The 15,536-nt window shown below is 42.6% G+C and overlaps 6 protein-coding genes across 6 annotated transcripts; 2 read left to right on the forward strand and 4 right to left on the reverse strand.

Annotated features, from left to right (window-relative positions):
* Positions 1 to 3,252: 3,252 nt before the first annotated feature.
* Bfra_004356 (uncharacterized protein) lies at positions 3,253 to 3,609 on the reverse strand (the record flags this gene model as incomplete). The annotated part of the gene is made up of 1 exon (XM_037334762.1): positions 3,253 to 3,609. The coding sequence occupies one exon, from the start codon at positions 3,607 to 3,609 to the stop codon at positions 3,253 to 3,255; it is 357 nt and encodes a 118-aa protein (XP_037193296.1).
* A 526-nt stretch (positions 3,610 to 4,135) lies between these two features.
* Positions 4,136 to 5,020, reverse strand: Bfra_004357 (uncharacterized protein; the record flags this gene model as incomplete). Its single annotated transcript, XM_037334763.1, has 2 exons — positions 4,136 to 4,472; positions 4,572 to 5,020. 2 exons carry the CDS (start codon positions 5,018 to 5,020, stop codon positions 4,136 to 4,138), a joined length of 786 nt encoding a protein of 261 aa, XP_037193297.1.
* A 1,666-nt stretch (positions 5,021 to 6,686) lies between these two features.
* Bfra_004358 (putative diaminohydroxyphosphoribosylamino-pyrimidine deaminase protein) lies at positions 6,687 to 8,015 on the reverse strand (the record flags this gene model as incomplete). The annotated part of the gene is made up of 3 exons (XM_037334764.1): positions 6,687 to 7,393; positions 7,447 to 7,608; positions 7,952 to 8,015. The coding sequence occupies 3 exons, from the start codon at positions 8,013 to 8,015 to the stop codon at positions 6,687 to 6,689; spliced, it is 933 nt and encodes a 310-aa protein (XP_037193298.1).
* A 1,226-nt stretch (positions 8,016 to 9,241) lies between these two features.
* On the forward strand, positions 9,242 to 11,458 carry Bfra_004359 (putative long-chain-fatty-acid- ligase 1 protein; the record flags this gene model as incomplete). The annotated part of the gene is made up of 3 exons (XM_037334765.1): positions 9,242 to 10,115; positions 10,181 to 11,316; positions 11,366 to 11,458. 3 exons carry the CDS (start codon positions 9,242 to 9,244, stop codon positions 11,456 to 11,458), a joined length of 2,103 nt encoding a protein of 700 aa, XP_037193299.1.
* A 623-nt stretch (positions 11,459 to 12,081) lies between these two features.
* On the forward strand, positions 12,082 to 13,647 carry Bfra_004360 (uncharacterized protein; the record flags this gene model as incomplete). The annotated part of the gene is made up of 1 exon (XM_037334766.1): positions 12,082 to 13,647. The coding sequence occupies one exon, from the start codon at positions 12,082 to 12,084 to the stop codon at positions 13,645 to 13,647; it is 1,566 nt and encodes a 521-aa protein (XP_037193300.1).
* A 761-nt stretch (positions 13,648 to 14,408) lies between these two features.
* On the reverse strand, positions 14,409 to 15,524 carry Bfra_004361 (putative d-glycerate 3-kinase protein; the record flags this gene model as incomplete). Its single annotated transcript, XM_037334767.1, has 2 exons — positions 14,409 to 15,040; positions 15,197 to 15,524. The coding sequence occupies 2 exons, from the start codon at positions 15,522 to 15,524 to the stop codon at positions 14,409 to 14,411; spliced, it is 960 nt and encodes a 319-aa protein (XP_037193301.1).
* Between the last annotated feature and the right edge of the window lie 12 nt (positions 15,525 to 15,536).

Raw genomic sequence — 15,536 nt, forward strand, 5'->3', positions numbered from 1 at the left:
CATTTTCCACTCTCTCACCCGGACATACTATTTCCATTTCCATCCCGTAACAACAATACACCGTAACCGCTCATCCGTCTTATTCGTCCAGCCTTCGAAATGACCTTCCTTTTCCACCTTTTCGAATATCCAATACGTATTACTATATAATTTTATCTCGAAAGAAAAAAAAAAGTAAATTAAAACATTATAAAACCTCGTAAAACAACACTAATGTCAGGGCCACCGAAACACACCCCGCTGTTCCAACTCACTCGGCACCTGATTTATGCTTGAAATGCTTGGAATTATGCTGAGAGTGGCAGTGATTTGGGTGGTCGGATGTTCCTGTTCGATATCTGGTCGGCTGTTGGAACGAACCGCGAAACCTAGGTATCTACGTATGGGTGGATGGGGATTTAGGTTATGCCATGAAATACCCGAGACTCTACCGGTAACGCCTGGGGAATCGTGGAGGAGAGGAGCCTTTGGATTTGCGCGGTCACTCGGTCTTGAGTGGTTTTGAGAGGGATTGTGGAGAGGAGAGGATGAGTGGTACGAAGCGAGGAGAGGAGGAGGTGGAGAGGATGGAATGTAGATGTTGGTTGGTAACCCAAACGAAAATGCGAGTGCGAGGACGAGTGAATTGGGGATGAGCTTTCACGATCCCGAAGTCTTCCCGCCAGTTTCGTGCGGTGGGAGAAATAACTTTGACATGTTGATGGTCATGTGCTCGGATCTTCTCTTCCCGTGAATAAGATCGTCTATCACGAGAGTAGAAAGGATTATCTTTCAGCAGGTTTACGTGCTGCATCCAACAAACTATTGGCATTTTTTCAGCCCTTCCAGCTTTCTTTCCTTTTTCCCAGTTGGCAAAGAGTGAAGGCGTCGCGTGAGTGATCCAAACGAAGTCGGAAAATCACTATAAATCGCGTCCTGGAATATTCGAGGCAAGAGCGCTTCGAGTGCCCGTATGGTTGGCTGTCGTGAATTTCGTCAGTCCAAGAATTATTCATAACGTTATGATAACATGTAGTTGTGAAGGATTTTTTTTCTCAGCTTGAGTGTGTTGTTCATTTGGTCATGCGACCATGGTATCATGATAATCCAGTGAATGATGTCGATTCGCAAGTGGATTGCGTGGTAGAGTTGTCGGATTTCGAAATATTGCATGCTTGTTATGGGGTACCCCGGAAACTTTTACCGTATTGCGGGGCATGATCATCAGCTAGACAGGGCTTCATATTCCTCACGGTGAGTCAGTGATGTGCGGTTGCCTTTTGCAAGGAAAATCTCTTCGTGCGTTGGGTCGATGATCATCCGGGTTGCAGAATATCACTGGTAGTGTTATCAAGCTGTGCCGAGAAAGGCAATGAGTTGTGAATGAAGTATCTTGGCACTTAAATGGTACCAATGATCATTGGGGGGATAGAGGAGTATGTTGGCGACAATCTTTAAGTTGTCATTTGTGTTTGTCGTTGCTAGTATTGATTTGCTACGCGTATAAAATTGGCTGCACTAGCACGATGTTTGTTGTTGAGGTGACAAGATTGCCTATCTTGGAAGGAGGCAAGAATTCGAGTTGGCTATCGCCTAATTTGTGTTGTGCAAATGGGGTGACGAATATAAGAGAACTTTATGTTTGGATGTGCGTTTTCTCATTTTCAGGATCTATTTGTTGTATGAGTGGCTACATCTCAACCATAAATCAAGGCTACAAATTGATATTCACATGGATTGACGCACTCACACGAAATCGTTGAGTTCACAGATATTACAGGTTCACCAATCTAAATATCTAGAAGCAAGACTACAATACAAAAACACCTTGGAAGTTGTATCCGATTGCAACATACGATTTCTAGAATAGTGGTCCAAAGTATAGAGTTTAGAATGACATCATTTTCTCAAGGAGAAAGTAGCATAGATGTTTCTTCGGCTAAATGTTGATCTGAATGACGAAGGAGGTGGGTAAATCGCTATATCAACAATTTCACCTCAAGTTGAGGAATTTTAGTCAACGATACTGTGGTGCTTCTCTGTCTTCTGAAATCCATGTATGAGAGCTTTGTCGACGTCATTGTATTCCTGGTTGAGAACATTTCTTCGACAAGACTTCCCGTGGGGAATAGATTAATCTTCCTCTGCATTTTGTATCCGCGTTTGATACTTTATGATCCGGGGGTTAAAATTGAATGTAAGCTTCATTGTAGATGTCAATATTAACATCGCTTTCAGTGAGAATAGCTTCATTCAATGTTCACGCGATGGGGTGAGTTTTAATGACAGTACACTGTAGGTGAAGGAATAAGATTATTGCCGTGATTAAATTAATTCTTGTGACTTCTTTAGACTACGATACAATGTGAGTATAATCTCTGCAACAATCATTTCATAGTGATTGCTTCAGGCAAGAATCTGTTCTGCATGTTTACCATGCTCCCTCGAGTTCTTGATGCAAGATACTTGCCTTTCTTCAACTCTTTAAACTTCCCGAGAGCTCAGTCAGCATCTATATTGCGGATCTAGAATCCCATAATACTTCCAAGCACATCACCGTCAATATAATTTTCTTGCGGATCGAGTTGAATGGATTTTTAAGATATCTGCTTTCCTTTATCCATTACGCGCTGGGAAACTCGTGTATGCGCAACTGATTCATCATCATCGGGCTTCATCTTTGTCTTTTCAGAAAGCAACTCCACCTGCGCCTTATTCCTACGTTCCTGGGTTGTTCTCGTATAAACTCATTAATGCTTGCTTCGTACTTTTGGGGGATTTCTCTGATTTGGCGCTGTGTTTTCATGTCTTATTATGAGTGCTCATCTCCAGCGACTGAAAACTCAATAACTTCCCCGGAAGAGCTCTAATGTTTTGCTTTGAGGTCTCAATAGCGTATTCCAAACCAGCCCAGAGTTGGATCGTCCTGCGCCTCAGGAGTTTGAAGGAATCATCAATGTAGGCGCCCAAACCGGAGCATGGGGGACCTATAATCTATCAAGGAAAGACAAATCTCACTACATCAATATGTATTTCTCCCCTGGACCCTGGAATTCCAACTGCCCTCCAATTTGCTTTCTTTAACCTCATGGCCGATTTCTCAAATTTCTTTGCCGCCGTCGATATGCTGTCCAAGACGGATAATTCTTCCGCATCAACCTGTTGATCTGGGAGAAATTTCTAGCCATCTTCTGGTTCCATTTTTAACGCAAGTAATTGAAACCATCCGTCCACCAAAATGATTGTTGGCAAGAATAAAGTCCGTTAACTTTACTACCCAAATTCCGGAGCCACAAGTATCAAACAACAAACCAGTTGATCGGCTGCATCTGTAGCCCCAGAATTGGTTCTGCTGACTCGGTCTCTGAAGCAAGCAGCATAAGTCCGGCGTTCATCGGATTTAAACTTACATATAATCTTACAAAGCCTAATGGCAGCATTCGGTGCCCGCAGTTTGGTCGCAGGTTTTGGGGGTAGAGCAACCAATGTATTCTCAATTGTCTGAACATGGATAGGAGCTGCAAATGCGGTGATTATATATGAAAGAACCTGAAGGATGACAAGAAGTCTCATTTTGATATTGTGTCCGGCTGCCTGAATTAGTCTAAGATCGTAGTCTTCTTTTACCATTGGAACTATTTACCTAGAAGCTCGCCTTTAGTTCTTCTTGGATCAAGCAAATAAGCTGGAAAGTTATGTAATGTTCTATTTTCATCACTAGTCCTGAGGAACCCTTGGAGGTCTTCGACTTGAGTGTTCACCCATTCATCACCATGCTTATGATTCTCAATGAAATCAAAATATTAAGGCATCTGAGTTTTTCTATGGACGCCAAACAGCTGATATTACATTGCTATGATACCCAAAAAACAATGTAAGAACCGTAGTGATAACAAACGCTAGACTCAAATTAACGAGATTTATAATCTAGTTTTTCTTTCCGCTGCGCTTACTCCCGTATTGAACCAGGATCCCTCTTAAGCTATATCTCCTTCTGCAAGGTAGTCTTCGTCATAGATACTGTTGATTTCAGGTGCTTTGCTATCTGGAAAGATCCATTTGTGCGAAACCTCATCGTTTCTTCTAGATTGGCATAGTGCATGTCTTCAAGCGGCACGGCTTCAAACTGCACATATCTAACCACTGATACTTCGGTCTACAATTCTCCAGCTTGTGAGTCTCCAGCTTGTAAGTCTCCAGCTTGTAAGTCTCCAGCTTGTAAGTCTCCAGCTTGTAAGCTTTCAGCTTGCGATTCTCTAGCCTGCGATTCTCCAGCCTGTGATTCTCCAGCCTGTATATCTGCAGACAGTCTGCGTTCGGGCTCATTCGCGGGGTCAGAGGAGGTTGTGTGTGCTTGATTGTGGTTGTCTGAAAGAGAGTCACTAGGATTTTGCCCCTCAGAATCAATGGTGTTAAGTAGCCATGCAAAGCAAGATGCGCTGTTCGAATATCGTGGGTATTGGAGGGATTTCAAGATATCGCTTAATTTTTTACTGAGAGCATGTCAATTGAAGATGCAAGTTGAATGAGTTTTAACAAGAATTAATTAGACTTATTGTTCAAAGCTTTGTGGAATGATCAAGGGAGCTTACAGTGATTGCCTAGTCTTCTGATCATATAGGGCAACATTCCATACTTGATGGTCGGGGTTGTTCTTAAACCACATAATGAGTCCCGAGAGGTGGTAAGCCAAGAACCCTTGAACTTCTGGATAGTTGATAGCCTCCTCTGATATCCCCTCAAACTTAGAGACAAATGCATCAACAATAGCGTGTGTATTTTTCCCGTCTGATTGCTTGTTGTGTAATTCCATACCCAGAGCTCCCAGTTGATATATAACCTCCGTACTGTTGAGATTGTGAAGCGTTCTCTGGGGAACTTTATGAATAGTAATGTTGTAATCATCTGTGATGAAGCATCTTTCTCCTAGACTGGTGCATCTCTCACAGTCATCGATGTAGTTGTCTAGATTACACTGAATGTTTAATCTTCGACAAGTATCGCAGGCTGTGGGCTTCGCTTTGGGAGACACGATGGACATAATGGCTTGGAATCTTCTATTTCGAGAATTTGCAATTCTAATGATGGTTTAGTGATATTTGACAATGATATTGTAATGATATTTGACGTAGAGTAAGTGAGAAACAAAAAGAAGATGTGAGTCTTGTGATGATTCTCACAATGAGGAAACTATGACTACCAAAACCACTATTGGGGAAGCAACTTTCAAACCGAGAGGGAAGTTACAACCAAGCAATGATTCAAGACTTCTTTCTCTGTTCTCAAATAAGAACTTGGTATTTTTTCATCGATACAGACACAAATACTCAAATGTCTTCGCCAATCACCGACTGGTATAGAATTGAAGTTGTTTGTCCAAGTTTTCGCTGGTCTCCCTCCGATGGAGACTAGTTCTTGAATGATAACCTACGACGTCGAGTTCTGCATTGTCAAAAAACCACGATATACGAGCGAGTTAATCGCGGGCTAATTGAATAGAGAAATACTTGAGACTGTGCACGAGTCACAAATTTCAGACGGAACTACGTTGTAGCCAACACGTGTATGTATTTTTCACTTCTCCGCCATACACATCACCGTCCTCATCAAAAGCTTTTTCGCAAATATATAATATACTATCTATTATTCCCCATCTAAACACCCTCGAGTCACCGCATCTCGCGAGCTATAATTCAATTCGACAACAATGTAACATTCTCAGCATCCCATATCTATATTTCGCCCACTAGGGTTGCGAATTGACCGTTTCTCAGATTGCTTGTCAATTTCTGTTTATCAGTTCAATTAGTCAATTCAAATGAATATCATGATTGATAAAGAGCCAGTTATAGTCGACTGAATAACCAAATATTGAGGGGGGTTTCGAATAAATGAATAAATGTAATTTTATTCCTCTTCCACCAAACTTCAAAACATAATAAACGAATCCCAAAAGCACACAGTAACTCTATTCGCGAAGGAAATCCATCAACTATACCTACCAAGGTAGTAACATATAGTAAGAAATAATTTCCACTAGGTTATCTCTCCATAACATATCACTCTCAATCTCTCTCATCCACACTGCCCAACTCCCACATCCGCAAGATCCTAACATCGCTATGGGACTAGATAATCTCATCTCTTACTTGAACACAAACGAAATCCATCCATATCCAATAACCATCCTAAGATCTCCGACTAAGTGGAGGAGAGAAGAGGAGTAAAAGAAAAGATATCTCTTTGAAACTTCTCGATGAGATATTCGTCATTCAGATACATGTATATGTACCTAGTGGATATGTAGAGGGGTCATAGTATACGATTCATCCAGCATCTGATTAGATTATAGAGGTCATATATATGTTGACTAAGGTTGTGAAAGGGGAAGAAAGCTGGGTGAAGATGTGGAAATGTATTGCTACTATACATTTATCCATTGCGAGTATGAAGTGTATTTCTCCCCGCCTCCCTCTAATCTTAAATACGCTACATAGTCTATCGATAATATCAAGATTCATCTCATTCTCCATCCCAGAACTTCATTTCAGGTATCCAGTATAATGTGATATGAATCGTTATCCCACACAGCATTCAGGATAAAATATACATCCTCTTCACCAAGAACTAAACCAGCAAAACTATATTCAAAGATTTCGTAGTATTTGGAATCTGGCCTACCTACGAGATACATCAACTCTTACTTCCTATCTCAAAATCCCAATATGCACCACAAACCCCGAGTCTTCTCCTAACCCACACGCCTGAATATCTCCCTCCTGTACACGCCATACTCTAAAAGATTTATTGAATTCCTTAAGCCAGGATTCGAAAACATCAGGAGAACGGAGTTGTTGGGCTATGACACAGAGAGTGGGATTACTGGGTTCTGTTTGATCTTGATCTTTTGGAGATGAGGATGTGGAACGAAGACGACAGAGATCAACACACGTTTGGACAAAGGGTGGTATTAATGCGTCGTTGTAGATACAATCACAAGCTATGATTGTGTCGAAGCTGGTGGTGGTTTCTGAGCAGGTGAGAGAGGGAGAGACGACGTCGGTTTCCCAGTCGAGGGTTAGAGGGATGATTTTGTTGGTTGAGGGTTGTTGGGTTGTTGATGTGGATGTTGACGATGGGGGTTTGGATTTTCGGGACTTGGATTTGGAGTTTGTTGTGGTTGATGATGTGGAGGAGTTGGAAGAAAGATTTTGAGAGAGAAATTTGAGAACATATGGTTGATCTGTAAGGATGTATGTTTGGAGAAGAGGTGATAGAGTAAGGGCTATTAGACCGGATATTCCACAACCTAATTCAAGGACTACTGAATCAGGGGTGATTATCTGATGCTGGAGGAGCGGATTTGTAGGTGAGGATATCCATTTTGCGAAAAGGGGGGTAATTTTCCATATCACTGTGCTTAGCATTAGTAAGTAACTAATTGTAGTGATAGAAGGGCTGATTTACCTGCTCCAGTAGTACCCCCATCACGATTTGATGATAAGATTGTAGGTGATTGATAAATTGTGAGATCTCTACCGTTAATGGTGAAATCTATTTCAGTAGCCTTTGAATCTACGAATCCGAGATTCTGGGATGGGATGGTTTGAGAGAACAACAGAAACGCCTCTAGAATTTAATATTTTAGCTTATTAACTTGACCAAAATTCAAGGTCTAGGACATGTCCTATGAATCCACATGAATTCTTTGATACTCTTGAAAAGATGATACGAAGTTGTGCTCATAATCTCAAATCCGACGACACCGAAACGTCTCAACGACCACTTCGATTGATTATAAAAGCAGCCAAATGTTAACCCCCCTTTCGGTAAGCATCTCGCGCCACAATAGACTGCTGTGTTACCAAGGCTCTCACACTGCCTCGTTCCAAGCAATTGGAAAATCACTTGACTGTATTGAAACTCTAGAAAAGTGAAACAGATATGTAATGAAATCGTTTGTTTACCTTACCTTCTTCGGGGTCCTCCACTTCTGGGCCAAGAGAATCAAGAAATGGTTGAACGCGGCCAGCCATGATTGAAAGTTGTAGTTGGCTGGTGAAACCTTTTCAATATACCTGAGTAATCCTTGGTCTATTAGAGAAATAGGGCTTGATGTTGAGATAGTTAACTGCCTATCAGATTCGTTTTTGTGAGACTATCGAAAGTGTAACAGCTGGCATATCAGACATGCAATGGTAGTATGTGCTCGAGTAGAAAAAGTTCTTCTCTTTTTGCCGTATTGACCCACCTATATGAATCGTACGTGAGTGATGCTTACCTGTACAGGCAATCAAGCTCGAGCGGTCAGAAGGTTAAGGAAATGTACAGAGTAGATAAGGAAAATGGTTGAATGAGGTGTGAGGTGTGAGGTGTGAGGTATGATATTTCCCTTCTTATCTCAACGTTTGCCTGAGTGTATAATCAAAGTTCTGACATGTAAATGATCCTGAGGTAGTGAATAGATCGATAGTGGATAGACAGAAGCAATGACCAAAACATGCTATGATGTGCATATATGCTCCAACATCGCCAATGTCAGTAGCATCCAGGTGCTGTAAGATGGATAGACAGATAGATGTAAGTAAGATGTAACTATAAGTAAGATGTCTAAGAGCACAAGCAGATATCCAGGTGTATACTCCGTACGTCGGTATAGCTTTACTAGCAGGGATTTCTCTACAGAGTAAATGGTTGAAGTCTAGGCTCTAAGCTCAATTTAATCCTCAATCCTCAATCCTCAATCACTGCTCGATGAACGAATGGGTGAGAGAGAAAGTGGCAGTGGCAGCTTTGAAATAATGTTGACCTGGTGGAGCTTTTTTGTTTTGGTGAGTCCAGTAACCGTGCATTGAATTCAGCATCAACAATTGGTCAAGCTCTGACCTTTACTAGATGGGATCTTGGTTGTTCCAAAATAAAGGAAAGCAAGGCAGCGTCATAATTCTATCTACCTGGCAATTATTAAGGCGATTTATTATTTCTTCCCTTTTCCCCAGCCTCAATTGCTTCCCCAAAATCCCGAATATATCTCAACCATTTCCTGGAACTGTATTGAAGAGAATTATATCCTTTCATTGAAAATACAGTACTGGTAGCAGGTACCTATACGAATTCAAGACCATTCGCGTACCTCTCTCGTCTGCTAAATACATAACACGAAGTCAAATCAACAAAGACCGGAGCTTGCGCATCACCAACTTCCTCTATCCATCAAATACATCAACTCTCAACAATTGAGCTTCATCGTCACCCGATCAAAATGTCGTCCTCAGGGTCGCTCAAGAACATTTCCGTTCAACCTAAATTCTATCACTCACCACCTTTCAGTGCAGAGGTGCCAGGCCACAAACCCGTAAACGGGGAGACTATTCCAAGAAGACACCCTTCGACAGCCAACAAGCTTGCGACTCGCCCATCCGAAGATGTCTCAACTGTTTTCGATATAATCAAACGAAGTTCCGAGAAGTATGGAAATGCGAAAGCTGTCGGAAGTCGATCATTGATCAAGACTCACCAAGAGGTGAAGAAGGTGAAGAAAATGGTTGATGGCGAACAACAAGAAGTCGATAAGAAATGGACATATTTCGAACTCAGCGAATATAAATACATGAGCTTCTCAGAATATGAAAAGTTAATCTTACAAATTGGAGCTGGTTACAGGAAGCTTGGATTGAACAAAGAGGATCGAGTACACATTTTTGCGGCAACAAGTGCTCATTGGTTAGCAACTGCTCATGGCGCAGTTTCTCAATCGATGCCAATTGTTACCGCATACGATACTTTGGGCGAAGAAGGTCTCAAGCATTCCTTGGTTGCGACCAGAGCCAAAGCTATCTTTTTGGATCCTCATCTATTGCCAACCTTGATTAACCCTCTCAAAGAAGCCAAAGATATTCAATTTGTAATCTGGAACAGTCAGAATGAGGTTAAGCAAGAGAACATCGATAGCCTCAAGAAGGCACACGAGAAGCTCAAGATTTTGAGTTTTGAGGAATTACGAAAGCTTGGCGAGGATAATCCTGTTGAACCAGTACCTCCCGCACCAGAAGACCTGTGCTGCATTATGTATACCTCCGGCTCTACCGGACCACCAAAGGGTGTACCCATCAAGCACAAGGCAGTCGTAGCAGCTGGTAAGTAAAATTTATTGTTTGTGAAATATAAACGTCGTGCTGACTAGCGCTTGCGCTTACTATAGTTGCTGGTGTCAATGTTATTGTTGAACCATATCTTGGTCCAGGTGACGGTCTTCTGACATACCTTCCTCTTGCACATATTCTCGAGTTCGTTTTCGAAAATGCTTGTCTGTATTGGGGTGGAACTATGGGTTACGGAAACCCTAAGACTTTGTCGGATACATCAGTCAAAAATTGCAAGGGAGATATTCGAGAATTCCAGCCAACCGTTTTAGTTGGTGTTCCCGCCGTGTGGGAGTCAGTCAAGAAGGGTATCGTTGCTAAGGTTAATGGTGGAAGCCCGATCGTCAAGAACCTTTTCTGGGGTGCACTTTGGGCTAAGAACAACCTCTTGCGTTATGGTCTCCCAGGTGCTGAGGCTTTGGATGCACTAGTATTTAAGAAGGTAAAGGAAGCCACTGGTGGAAAACTCAGAATTTGTCTGAATGGTGGTGGACCAATCTCCAAAGATACTCAGAGATTTATTTCTATGGCCATTACACCGATGATCAACGGATATGGTTTGACCGAAACTTGTGCTATGGGTGCTTTGATGGATCCTATGGAATGGACCGATGAAGCATTGGGTGATATTCCTGGTTCCATTGAAATCAAGCTTGTTGATTTCCCAGATGCTGGATATTATGCAACCAACAAACCAAACCCCCAAGGAGAAATTTGGATTAGAGGAGATCCCGTCATGGAAGGTTATTATGAGAACCCCGAAGAAACAGCAGAAGCTTTGACTGCAGACGGATGGTTCAAGACTGGTGACATTGGAGAATGGGATAAGAATGGTCATCTTAACATCATCGACCGAAAGAAGAATTTGGTTAAAACTCAAAACGGAGAATATATCGCCCTTGAGAAGCTCGAATCTATCTACCGTTCCGCTACAGTTGTAGGAAATATCTGCGTTTATGCCGATCAGCAGAGAACTAAGCCAATTGCTTTGATCGTTCCAGCAGAACCTGCCTTAAAGAAACTCGCCGAAAGAATTGGTGTCCCAGGATCCAGTGTGGAGGAATTAGTACATGAGAAGAAGATTCAAGATGCAGTTTTGAAGGAATTACAACAAGCTGGTAAGGCTGGTGGATTGTCAGGAATTGAAATCATCGAAGGTGTTGTCTTATCAGATGAAGAATGGACTCCTCAGAATGTCAGTATTTTCCTCCTTTTTACAACATGGTGCATGCTAACATTAATAGGGATTGGTAACATCTGCACAAAAATTGCAGCGAAAGGCCATTTTGGAGAAGTATAAGAAGGAGGTTGAGTCTGCATATGCTAGGAACAACTAATTGCTTTTAAAAACAACTTGGTAATGGTTTACGAAGAATACGTAGGTCATGAAGATTTTGTGGTTTCGGTGCGGTTCGTTCTGGTGGTTCGCATTTGTATGATAGTCTGGCAGTATTGGTAGTATAGGCAGGCTTTGCTTAATTTTAGTTTAGATTTCTTACGAATGTAACTTATTTAATTATACCTAATATGTTGATCACTTTGATGCGTGAATATTTCTCTTCCATGGTATGAGACAAATAATAGCTTTGGAAGCAGTGTGAGCGCGGGTGGGTACTACAACGCACTTAATCCTTAAGGGTCACGGGATCACCTATCGTCGAAGTCGCGACTCGCGTTCAACCTCATTTTATGAAAGGAAATCGCGACTCAACAACCGTTTTCACCATCTAAATTGCTGTTTCCAACAACCCCAACTCTAATCGATTGATCTGAAGAAGATCCAAGTCGATTTATTTACGTCGTGCGAGTTTCAGCTCTTCATTAAATCAATTAATGCACTAGATTGATGGAATGAATTGATTTGCGACCGTATATAATCTTTCTATTTACAAGTCACACATTTTTAATCTCACAATTTGAACATCCTACATCGTCGACCCCAAACTCATTAACTCCGCACATGCCATTAAACTTTCCTTTTAACAATTTCTTTAATAACGTCTATAACATGGCTGGCAATCCTCGCCTTAGCGGCTTCCTTCAACAAGAATCTAATCCGCCTCACCCACCATCGCCATCCCCTCAACCACTCCAACAACGTACAGATCGTCAAGCGATGGCACAGAAGTTGAGATTACCTCCCAAGAAGCAACGAGATGCATCTGCCAATACGAATCGAGCTCACAATCAGGAGCCTGTCTATGAACAGCCGGCTGAATTTTCGCAAAGAAATACAGTATCTGGAATAAACCAAATGCAGGCAGAGTACAACCCAGAGGAAGAGCAAGAAAATGTCGAAAATTTCGAGGACTCTACAGTAAACAGCGCTTTTGATGAAACTATCAGCCAGGGAAACTTTCGAGGTGGACAGGACATGGGAGTCATGCCTACTGGCGGCAATCGTGAATTTGATGGCGGATATTACAGAGGGCAGCAGGAGGAGCTGGAACAAAATAATTTTCACGTTGCACATGAGAATGGTTACGATGGGGACTCACCAGAGGAGTCTGTGTTCGGTCAAGAATACATCGAAGATGCACGAGCACCCCTTCAATCGCGTAAGATTTTTCACCAACCTAATGCTCAAGGACCACAGACGCAAGCTCTTGGAGCCCCCATTTACAAGCAAAGTCAGACTCCCAAACCTGCCATTCAGTCAGAATTACCACTACAACCCCAAAAGCCGCAGCATAATAGCCCGAGCAAACCAAAGACATTTGATCGTTTCAATCACGCTATTACAAATCGTCCTAAGAATGGAATGCAAACAATTGGAGGTTCTCGAAAACGAGGTCTTGACGAAGGGGTATTTTCGCCAAAGCCCAAACCTGGAAAGGCTCATGTTGAAGTATTAGAAAATGCTATACTTCCCGGAAATATGCAATATCGTCTTCCACCGCTATCTCCTCAGGATACGCAGCAAGGTCAATCTGAGGAATCTTCTGATGGCGAGCGATACTCTGAAGATAGCACCCACATGGACGAACAACCAGCCCTTCAATCTCGACCAAATTTTCATGCGGGAAACACGCAACATCAAATTACCCATTTGAACCGTGCTGATATCCCACTTGATTATGATGATTCCGCTTTGAAAAACATGGATTATGAACAACTTAGAGATGAATCTTTTGAAGGTCCTTCGGCTCTTAGCGAGCAGCCCAGCGAACCGGACCTATCACTTTCAGATCGTCCTATTAATGAACGTGTCAGTCACCATGTTGAACAACATCGACCAGACAATCAAGAAGAGATGGACAAGCGGCGAGCAACTATGGTTGAATTCTTTGGTAGTTTATCTAAAGATGATTGGGAAGAAGCAGGTGATTGGTTTTTGTCAAGGTTTTCGGATACTTTAGAAGCATTGAAGAAAGCTAGGAAAGAAAAAAGAGCTATGGTTTCAAAGTTCGAAGAGGAAATTGAGAAGAGAGAAAGAGATGTCAGGGGATGTTTGAAGAGCTACAATCAAGACATGGAACGTATGAAGAGGGGTGCTAAGGGAGTTATTGAGGGAAATAATGTATGAATAAATGGGCTCGATATAATGGCTAGTTGTGCTGCTAGCGGTACGTGGAGAAAATCCGGAGTGTGTGGAGCATACGTTATCTAGGAAACTCAAGTGTTTATAAGCAATATGTTGAGCTTGTATATAGCTACTAGGTTATCTTAATGTGCGAAGGATTATTTGGCTGTACACAAACGCGCTGGGTTTTGGGGTCTGGGAATGAAATGGAAATGGAAAGGAAAGGAAAGGAACGACAAGATGAGTCTTGTGCTTTATTTGCATTTCGCAGGGAGTTCTGTGCTAGCTATTATGAGATACCCATTTGCTTCTTTTTATTAATGGAAATGGCATATACAATGTGTTACAACTTCTATGTACTCGCTGAGATGACCTCGACGGACAATGCTCAATTTTGACTGGAATCTAAATCGTTTGAAGACTACCTACCGCCTTGGTCAAACGAGTGTGTTGATAATGAACTCCCCCGATCTGGAGACAGGATGGTGTCACAAGTAGTAGCTCTGAATTATGAGGTAGAGATTTTGATATACTGATATACTTGATAAACTTGGCCTTGATGTCTTATTTCTTTTTTTCAGACGATAGCCTTTCAATCTTCCTCGTGGGCTCGTCTCTAGTATCAATTTCCGATTTTGATATTCTAATAACCTCTTCTGGGTAAGCAGCTGGGCGAATTATGATTTCACAGGAATCTATCTATATCTACGAGTCACGCAACCCCTCAACGCCTACCTCAATCTCATAATCACATTATCAACAATTCAAACCTTTTCCACCTGCACCACTCGTCTATCTCTCCCGACCACCAATCTCAACTGTCTCCCCTCCCAATCCTCCCCAAGTTTCCCGCCTCTGAATATCCCCCGTCGCACTCCGTCAAGATATAATTCATACGCCGGATAATAACCATCGACGAAGATTTTTACCTGTTCATCGCTCATACCGGTTCCTTTTTCGCGGCGCAACGCAGCTTCTTGTTCTTGTCGCCAGGAATACACGTATTGGGTATCGAGCGCATCGATGTGGATGAAGATATCGAAGGTGTCAGTTAGGATGTCGTAGTCTTTTAATTTTTGGTTGATGAACAAAAGGGAGGAGAGGGGATGATCGCGCAGGGTGCTGGGGGTGGATGGGGGGAGAGAGAGACTGTTATTGTGCAGGAGGGAGATGCTGGTTGGAGAGAGAGAGCGGAACCCGACGCACCAGCCTTCGAAGAGGATTACTTGGATGGGAGGTTGGTTTTGGGAAGTGTCGTTGACGGTGCGGGTGGAAGGGGAGCGGTCGCCGAGTCCACAGTGGAGAGATTTGTCGTAGGAGGGGATGAGGGTGGGGGTGGGAGGGGATTGGAGGAGAGAGGTGAAGAGGGTGCGGGCGAGGGGGATGTCGTGGGTTCCTGGTAAAGAGGGGGGTGGTTAGCTGGGTGGTTTGGTTTGTGGGTGTGTGGTTGAGGATTGGGAATTGAGGGGAGGGAGGGGATATAAGAGATAGAGTAGATTGGGTATAAGATAGAGGAGATTTGATGTAAGAGCCAGAGTAAAAATATAAATACCAGGTTCCCCTCTAAACTGCACAAGCCTATTCCCTTCATTCTCCCTCGCCAATTTCTCCTGATCCGCTCGTGTTAGATATAAATCATCAATACTCAATACTAGCGTCTCGAGCCTATGATCTCGAGTAAGAATTCCGTAGAGTGTATTCACGAGGGTGGTTTTTCCGGCGCCTTGGATTCCGTTGAGACCGATGATGAAGGGACGTGTGGGATGCGTTTTTTGATGGAGAGATAGATAGTGGAGGATGAAGGGGAGGATGTGAGGGGTTTTGTCGTCAATTATGGGAGGGGTGGGAAGGGGGTTGGAGGAGGAGGAGGAGGGGATCATGGTGAGTGTGTG

Source organism: Botrytis fragariae, assembly GCF_013461495.1.
Source record: "Botrytis fragariae strain BVB16 chromosome Unknown tig00000050, whole genome shotgun sequence".
NCBI classification, from domain to species: domain Eukaryota; kingdom Fungi; phylum Ascomycota; class Leotiomycetes; order Helotiales; family Sclerotiniaceae; genus Botrytis; species Botrytis fragariae.